The sequence below is a fragment of the Hylobates moloch genome, unplaced genomic scaffold (assembly GCF_009828535.3).
Source record: "Hylobates moloch isolate HMO894 unplaced genomic scaffold, HMol_V3 SCAFFOLD_8, whole genome shotgun sequence".
NCBI classification, from domain to species: domain Eukaryota; kingdom Metazoa; phylum Chordata; class Mammalia; order Primates; family Hylobatidae; genus Hylobates; species Hylobates moloch.
This window is the reverse complement of record NW_026652283.1, coordinates 4,865,062-4,874,323: the sequence shown is the minus strand read 5'-3', so window position 1 is coordinate 4,874,323 and position 9,262 is coordinate 4,865,062. Positions and strand designations below refer to the sequence as shown.

At 47.0% G+C, this 9,262-nt stretch overlaps 1 protein-coding gene across 1 annotated transcript; it reads right to left on the bottom strand.

Annotated features, from left to right (window-relative positions):
• Window positions 1–787: 787 nt before the first annotated feature.
• On the bottom strand, window positions 788–8,657 carry KCNA1 (potassium voltage-gated channel subfamily A member 1). Its single transcript, XM_032159359.2, has 2 exons — window positions 8,581–8,657; window positions 788–8,214 (listed from the first exon to the last, which is right to left on the bottom strand). The coding sequence occupies exon 2, from the start codon at window positions 7,657–7,659 to the stop codon at window positions 6,172–6,174; it is 1,488 nt and encodes a 495-aa protein (XP_032015250.1). The 5' UTR covers window positions 7,660–8,214; window positions 8,581–8,657; the 3' UTR covers window positions 788–6,171.
• Between the last annotated feature and the right edge of the window lie 605 nt (window positions 8,658–9,262).

Here is a 9,262-nt window from a genome sequence, read left to right as displayed (position 1 = left end):
GACTCCCGTCAAGAGCACCTCCCCCTGTTTGCTCTGACATACAGGAATGTGCAGAAAATGTGATATTCACAAGGAGGAAAAGAGAAGATCTAAGTCTCAGGAAGAATCAAAAGGAAATGCAACAACGAGTCATTAAAAGAAAAAACAGGAAGAAAGAAATGTGAACCACATGTAGAGCTACATGGAAAAAGCCTGTGTAAAGAATGGATAGGAACCACGTTGTTTTTCCACATCAAAATCACTCCTAACGCCACACTGCAACTATCAAGTCAGTTGATTCCAGACCACAACACTGTTACATTCACACACAAAGTCGTGTCTCTGTCTCTGTCTCTCTCCCTCTCTCTCTCTCTCCCTCACACACACACACACACACACATGCAATTATCCTTCCTGCAAAGCTTCTCAGACTGTGCATAAAAACTAGTTTCAAATCAAAACAACTTAAGTGAATATAACCAATTACTTTGCTCCCCTGAGCCTCATTTCTTGTTTTATTTTAAAAGCTTGATCCTCCTTCCACTCTAACTTCCACAGGCCAAATTCCAATGGCCTTCACTTGGGATCTTACCTGAGACCAGACTGAATTTATCCTCAAAATGTAACCGCCGGGTATGTCCTTGGACAGCAGAAACAGACAATGTGGGCCAAAGGAAACAAGTCTGTTTCATGATCTGATCTTGGATTCACCCCACTATTTAAAGAGACCCCACAGAAGAAGGGAAGAAAAGGGCCCCCAAAAGACCAGTTAAACAAGAGACAAATAACCAGTCAAGATATTCCTTGATAAGATCCTTAAAAATTATCTTTAATTGATGCCAAATATGAACAGATCATAAAGTGACAGAAGCAAGTAAAATTGCATAGATGAAAACTATGCGCATCAATTAGGTTCTCAATTCATAACATTCAATGTCCTTGACCTGACATATTACACAGTTAGAGAAGGGAAAATGCACAGTAGGTGAAGATGAGACATGTCCTTAACTCAAGGTGGAAGCAACTGGCAAACTCAAGAAATAAAATAGCGTTTTTTCAGCTTAAATGGTTTGTTGTCCTGATGGTGCACTTTAAATTAATACTACTCGATTTTTATTTTTAACCTCAGTAATACTTTATCTTTACTATTAGAGGCATGTCACATGGAGTCCATGTTGTCTACTTACATCTGCTGCATAAACAGTCCCAAAACAGTGCGCCGAAGAGAAGAAAGGTGCTTCTGCAAGGTTTGGAGAGGAGACAACTTTGACCTGGAATATTTTACAAGAGATTTCGTGTTTTGTTTTGTTTTCTTTCCATACACCATTTCTTCTTCTTCTTTGATTGTGGTACAAAAGTTTTCTATACTCTTTGAAGTTTCACATCATAAAAAGTAAACTCCTAGTTAGCTCCTAAATGACAACCACTGTGACTAGGGTTAATCTCCTTAAAGCGAATAGCCCTGACGTCAGCAGGGCCTCACCCCTTACATACATGCTGGACTTCCCAAGAAAGCCCAGGGTCATTTTGCCTGAGCAAAGAGGCTGGCATTTAATCCCAAGGCTTCTAAACTTTATATCTATACCCTGAATTAGTTTGCACAGTGACCCAAGGTAATGGAACAGTTTTGGTTAACAATTCAGCTCCTGTTTGCTTCTTTACAAAAATGGTAAGTAACATACATTCTTTTAAGGTTTACCTGAGTCATACTAGACATGTTCACATATACCCTGAAATTCCACGATATAAATACAAGTAGTAATATGCCACATGGTGAATGAGAGGTCACCTCCTGAGATCACAATTCAACTTGGGTTGTTGTGTCTGGTCTTAAAATTTTAGTTTGTTTGTCTTCTTAAAATGAACATAAACATCAAAAGACTTCATTCTTGCTTGGAAAAGCCTGAAGATAACATGCTTGTTTGGCAGTTTATATTCTTTCTAACAATTTTATACTATGGATGGTTACCACCCACCAATTCTCACCACCCCAGGAATAAGTCATTCCTGGAAGAAAATGGGAAAGTGCCTTCTGCTAATGTTCTTTCTCCTTTCTTTCAATCCAATCTACCAAACTGAGAATTAAAATGTAAAATTTTTAAAAAGCATGTCTTTTGACGTCTCCTATATTAAATGAGAGGGCTAGGAAACTATTTTTATTGACTTTTAGATGGTAACTAATTTGAAAAATGCATAACTATACACAATGTGAAGAAGGCCCTTTATAGGCTAAACCAAATTTCTACTTAAAAAAAAATGTATTCCTCATTTACCATTTACATGTATTTTTTTTTTTAATTCTCAAGCGAATCAAGATTGTGATACCACCTGTGCTTCAGGTCCACCATAGTGGAATCTAAACCTGCCCTACAATTCCATTTCAGGGAAATGACTGCCCACTGGCCAGAATCCTGGAGAAGGACTTGCTATTGGTTTATCTGATTCTGCAAGGCTCACCCATGAACACACTCCCATGAACTGATATAACTGAAAATCAGAACTCAAGTCTCCAGGGAGTGCAAGAGGAGTTATGCACAAATGGGAAAAGGGAGATGCAAAAACAGAAAGTTTTCCTGGCTAGAATTTGTCTTCTAGAAATCTGAGGACAGAGGAAATGAATGTCTTTGGTCTCTCTGATTCAGATCACCTCAGGTGAGTTAACCACTTCAGAGATTCTGGGATGGCTAACAGCCCTGGTGTGACCAACCCTTCTATTGCCACCCTATTGAACTAGGGCCCCAATAGACTGGAAGAGAGGAATTATGGCTATCAGCACATCAGAAGTCTTCTCCTTCTGGAGAAAACACATAGTCAGGACATGAGCTGTTAGAGCTCCATGCCTAGGAAGGGGAAGAAAAGGTAAAAAGCTTGCTAAAATAAATATGAATAAGTAAACCAAAAAATAGTCATCCCTTAATAGGCAGTTTTGTTAAGTGCACCTTCAGGTCTACAAAGACATTTCAACACATTACAGTGCGAGGGTAAGAGCTTGGTCAAACATTGCATGCCTATGCTACACAGATAATCCCTGTACTCCATTCTTACTGAATTCATTGCAATGAGCTACAGATGAGCTAAGCAGCATTCATTTTCCTCACACCACCCCAAACTCATAACAACAACTCATCCCCAGTCCCAGGCTGACAGGTTCATCGCATGCAGCACTTTTTTCTATATCACATGCAGAAGAATCAACCAGTCCGGGGTGTAACCACGGTAAATATACTAAGTACCCAAAGTCAGTCTTGGTGCCATTTTCTCATCCATTAACCCATCCATCCCGCAGTACTGAGTGGATTATTGCTGTTGACAGGGTGCGGTGTTTCAAGTTCTGTGTGCACTAGACCTCAACGTTGAAATGGAAGATCAAGATATCCCCAAGACTGGGAGGAGGTTGGCATTTTTTTCCTAATTGGGGATTTTTAAGCAAGTAGGAAAGGAATCGCCAGAATGAGTTAAGGTTCAGACGAGAAGGAGCCATCACGTGGGAGGGTTTAATGCCCTGTAGTCGGATGCTGTGCAGTTCTTGGCCCCTCATCTTCCACGATGTGTGTAGTGTTCATCGCACAGATTCACAGAAGTCACATAGGAAAATAAGTCACATAAAAAATCCATGTTCTTTCTTTTAATCGAGTTAGCCAGAATGGGTGTAACTCGAGTTTCTAGGGTGATTGCCTCACTGCTAGTTCTAGGACAGGATGGGGGAAAGGGGTGGGAGAAACAGAACAGATTTTCAGAAGAAGCTGGGCCAGAATGTCAGGTAACAGGCAGCCACATGCTAAGTGCAGAATGAAGATTCCCCACCTCAGGGTCCTTAAAAAGGCTGTGAGTACCTCTCCACGGGTGGGTAGCTGCCGAGCTCCAGAGGCCTGTGTTCCGTGGCTCTCTTTCCGCCAGGAACAGGGTCCCCACCATTCTCTGGGCTGGGTAACTGGGGCAGCAGAAGTTAGATGTTCAACCTGTGAAGTGACTGCCAGGTGGGAAGCTCATAGGGGCATCAGGAAATACCTGAAAGGGGTAGACCAGGAGGGAAGGCCTAGGAAAGGTTATTATGAACTGAGTGTTCCCACATCCACAACAATGCCTGAAAAGATTGGACCATCAGAGAGATTTGCAAAGTGCTGTTACCGACAGAGAAAAAATAAGGAAGGGTGCCAGGAGCACTACACTGGACCTGAGGAAGTCTTGTGTGTCCAAAGTGGCCCTCGATAGGGAACAAATTCACAAAAAGTTTATCTTGGCTTCTGGTGGAGAGAGGAAAAAACAAGTTCACAGTTCATGTCCAGTTCAAAGATGGGTCTCAGTTCACATCCAGCATCAGGCTGTCAAAGGGACCAATGCTAGTAGATGGCCAGAGAGACAGCACCCTCCTGGGTCTCTCCTCGCCAGGGTTTAGGGTGGTGTGGTCTTCTCACAGTGGTGAAATGAGAGTGCGAGAATGGAAAAAGAAAAAGCAAAAGATCTGTGCCCCAACCCTTCCCCACTTTTGTTACCTAACTTCTCAGCTGTGTTAAGGAGGCACTTTCTGCAGTTCACTGTGGGTACAGGATAAAGGCACTAAGCAACTATTAAATCAATTGGTTTAGTTTCTTCAGGGAGCCTCAAGGGGAGGGCTGAAGTCTCTACAGACTTCAAAGAATGACTGCAAAGAAAAAAAAATCAGCTCTGCCTTGGATGCATATAACAGAGAAACATTTTCATTTACATCCTAAGAATGCACCAAAAAACATGCAGTATTGCACCTTTTTGTTTGTTTGTTTGTTTGCTTGTTTGTGTTGCTAGAAAGAATACTTGTTCTTAGGTGTTGCTATATATACCTTGATGACTTATTTAGTTTTTCACATGGCTTCCCTTTAAGGGATGGGCATATTGGTCCTCTCTCCGCCTATACCTGCACAAAAACCTGGTATTTCCCTGAGCAAAGGCAGGAAAATTGACTGAGTGCCCCCACCCCCACCCCCCATAATTTCTATTGGGCCTTTCATCCCACAGACTTGTAATTTTTATTACTTTTAAAATTTTTATTACTGAAATCATGCATTAATTAATTCAAGGTACATCTTAGTCAAATAGGCCATAATGCTGAATAAGAGAACATGCTTTGAGCTCCAAAAAGTTATTGTTCCCATCTGACTGACATATGCACTTAAATACAGTACTTTATTTACTAATAAAATAGTTAATAAATGGAGGAGTGCACTTTTGGTGAATGCAAATGAAAAAGGATCTATTTTTAGAAGAATCGATTTCAACTTAAGCTTATCCCCTATTGTCTGGGTTAACTTCTCAGCATGCGATTATAAAATAAATTGTATCAGATTCAAACATGCTTACATTTAACTTCATTTGTGCTCTCTTGCAATAAGGAGGCTAAGGTTTTACATCCAGTTCTGAAAGCCAGGGGTCAGAGTGCAGGCCTGGTGAGAAAAGACCTGTATTTGGCTCATCTGCAGTTGAGAAAATTTAGCAGCACTGCAGATGAATCAATTAATTTATTTCAGTTATCTTTTTCTTAGAGAATAATCTGGACTAGAAAGAGAACGGGCCCAGGGGGAAATCCCTACACATCAGGACCAGTATCCAATTTATAAGGTGCTTTGTGAACCAGTCCCAAGTAACTGGAGTTTTCTTTTTTCACCTTGTAATATGCAGTTCAGTTGATCGAAATAAAAATAATCTATTCATTGTCCATTTTGGCTGGTCTATCATGTTACATATAATACATCCGATGCACTGTCTTCAATGTGCTACGCAGTTTGCAAAGATTTTTTGCTGGAGTCCCATGCAAATTTTAATTTTATATTTCTAAGTGATCATCTTGTTTTGAGTTTTTAAAAAAGTTAAAGAAACCAAAGCATTAAAAATGTTTCCGTTTGGGGAAGCATATGATTATTATTTTACCGAGACTAGTTCCTGGACTGAATCTTTTTAAGCCAGTTTTAGAAAATACTCTCTCTTTTCCCATTTTTTAATAAAAGGAAAATAATTTATTTTGTCATGGATCTGGAAAGCTTCTGGTTCACCACCCCCAAAGTCCTCAATGCAACAATGCATTGACAGTGAAATAGAGCCTTCCAAGTCTACTTAGTAAAGTATCTACAAAGAGTGACACGAGTCACTAGGTTTTCTGTTTTGTTTTTTAAGTCTTTTGAGCTGCTAAGTGGGGCTTTTTTGTTTGCTTGCTTTTGTTTTTTAAACATCGGTCAGTAGCTTGCTCTTATTAACGCAGTTTTGGTTAGCTGTGGTGCAATTGCCAGTTCTGATATTGACCTGTCTATAATGGGCTATGCTATTATTCATATCCTCTTCGATCTCCATGTACTCAGACTTGCTCAGAGTGGAGGAACTGCGGCGACTGAGGTCACTGTCAGAGGCTAAGTTAGGGGAACTGACGTGGAGCAACTGAGCCTGCTCTTCCCCCTCAGTTTCTCGGTGGTAGAAATAGTTGAAATTGGACACAATGACAGGTACGGGCAGGGCAATTGTCAGCACACCAGCGATGGCACACAAGGAGCCCACGATCTTGCCTCCAATTGTCACAGGGTACATGTCACCGTATCCTACAGTGGTCATGGACACCACCGCCCACCAGAAAGCATCGGGGATACTGGAGAAGTGCGACTCAGCTTCTTCCGCCTCGGCAAAGTACACTGCACTAGAAAACAGGATGACCCCAATGAAGAGGAAAAAGATGAGCAGCCCTAGCTCTCTCATACTAGCTTTGAGGGTCTGGCCCAGGATCTGGAGGCCCTTAGAGTGGCGGGAGAGCTTGAAGATTCTAAACACCCTTACCAAGCGGATGACCCTGAGGATGGCCAGCGAGGTGGCCTGCTCGCCCTTCTGGTTCCCTTCCTGCTCAGCTATCTCGGTGCCCAGGGTGATGAAATAAGGAATGATGGCCACAATGTCGATGAAGTTCATGATGTTTTTGAAGAAGTCCGTCTTGCTGGGGCAGGCGAAGAAGCGCACCACCAGCTCGAAGGAGAACCAGATGATACACAGCGTTTCCACGATGAAGAAGGGGTCTGTGAAGATGTTGGAATTGTAGACGACCGTGGTGTTGTCGATGCGGTGGACGGTGCCCGTGAAGTCCTTGTCATCCTTCAGCTCGGGGAGCGTCTCCAGGCAGAAGATGACGATGGAGATGAGGATGACCATGACGGAGACGATGGCGATGACCCTGGCGGGCCCCGAGCTCTCGGGGTACTCGAAGAGCAGCCACACCTGGCGCTGGTACTCCTTCTCGGGTAGAGGGCGCTCCTCCTCCTTGATGAAGCCCTCGTCCTCCCGGAACTTCTCCATGGCCTCCTCTCCCAACTCGTAAAACTTGATCTCCTCGGAGAACATGTCCAGGGGCACGTTGACCGGCCTCCGCAGGCGGCCGCCGGACTGGTAGTAGTAGAGGATGGCGTCGAAGCTGGGCCGGTTGCGGTCGAAGAAGTACTCGTTCCTCAGGGGGTCGAAGTAGCGCATGCGTTTCTTAGGGTTGCCCAGCAGCGTGTTGGGGAACTGCGCCAGGGTCTTGAGCTGCGTCTCGAAGCGCAGCCCGGAGATGTTGATCACCACACGCTCGCAGCACTCGTGGTCGTCGTGGTCCGCCTGCCGGGGGTAGCTGCCGTCCTGGGGGTGGCCCGGGGCGGCCGAAGCCTCGTCCACGTTCTCCCCAGACATCACCGTCATGGTGGAAGCCGGGCGCGGGGGTGGGAGGCCAGGAGAGAGCCCGGGGTGGGAAACGGCCACGGACCGGGGGTGGGGGGGACCCAAGCGGCCCCCCCACCGGAGTGCGCGTCTCCCTCACGCCCAGGGGGAGGGGCTTCAAAACGAGCAGGTCGGGAGATCTGCGACTTTGCCTCTCGCTGCCGTCCCCTCCACCCTGCCTTTTACTCAATTTGGAATCCCCCTTGCCTGCGGGCCCGGGAGCAGCTTTTTGCGGAGGGTTGGGTTTGGGTGTGGGGGGTTGTTGGTTTTTTGTTGTTGTTGTTGTTGTTGTTGTTGTTTAGATATTTCTTCCTGATCCCAGGTGCCTTAACGTGGTGCCGTTCTAGCGGACTGGGCCATTGCTTCGGGGGTCGCCCTGGCCTCCCCTCCCCTCCGAGAGCCTTCCTAGGACCCGGTGCAGTGCCGGCTCAGCAGATCCCCACGCCTGCCACCCTCTCTGCTTCTCCTCGGCTCTCCCCCCTCCTACCCCTCTTCGCCTGCCGCCTTCTAAGCTCCCACCAGGGCGATCGATGGAAGCTGCAGAGAAATAGAAAGTGATACGGGGGTAGAAAATCAGAAGCATTCAGATGGGACGGACCTACAGACACCGAAGAACACAGACCTCTAGCCTGAGAAAGCACTGGACGTTTGCTGGGCTATCACACACACACGGACAGACGACACGCAGACACCCGGAAATCCAAGTTTGGGGCTCTTCCACCCCACTTTCCCCAATGCCCAACAGCCGATCTGTTTACAACTTCGTTAAACTAGAGATCGGAAAAGCGCCGAGAGACGCCGGGAGAAGCTCCGGGTCCCGGGCAGCACCCCCGCACCCCCGGCCTCCCCCACCCGGTCGGCCCAACCCCCGCTTCTGCAGCCCCGAGCTGGGGAACCCCCTACCTGGCCGGCTGGCTTGGCGCAGGGGCGGTGCTGAGTCGGCGGAGAGCCCGCGTGGGAATGCGGCAGGTCGCCTTTGCAGTGCCCTGGCGGGAGCCGCGGCAGCCGCCGCAGTAGCATCCGAGACGCGCCGGGCAAACTCGCCGCCCTGGTCCACTCGTCCGACGCCCCTCTCAGTTGGACAATCGCTTTACCGAGCAGTACGGCGAAAACGTTCATTCCCTACCCCCATTCTCACCGGTTGCCAGCAACCTGGAGACGCCGTCCTCTCTCCGGTGCAGGGAGTTCCGGAGGATGCGGGGCGGAAACGCAAAATACCACCCTCTCCCGAAGCTCCGAGGCAAATGACGATAAACAGCACTCTCGCCCCCTCCTAACACTATGGGAGCCCTTGATTCGATCCCGAAGGAGGCGGGCGGGCAAGAGCCTGGATCTACATGGCTCTCCAGTTCCCTTCGCTCTCCGCACCCCGGCGCGGACCTCGCCAAGGCTACGCCGCGCGCCGGGAGCCCTTAGGAGCTTGGAGTGGAGCAGGGTGCGTGCGGCGGCGGGTCCGCTCGGTCCATTTCTGGGCGCTGCAAGATCAGCAGAAACCTGAGAAAGCGCCTGGAATACCGAGCAGCGATTGGCCCACCCGGGCGTGGGTTGGGGAGGGCGGGGGAGGGCAGGAGCGAGGAGGTGGATG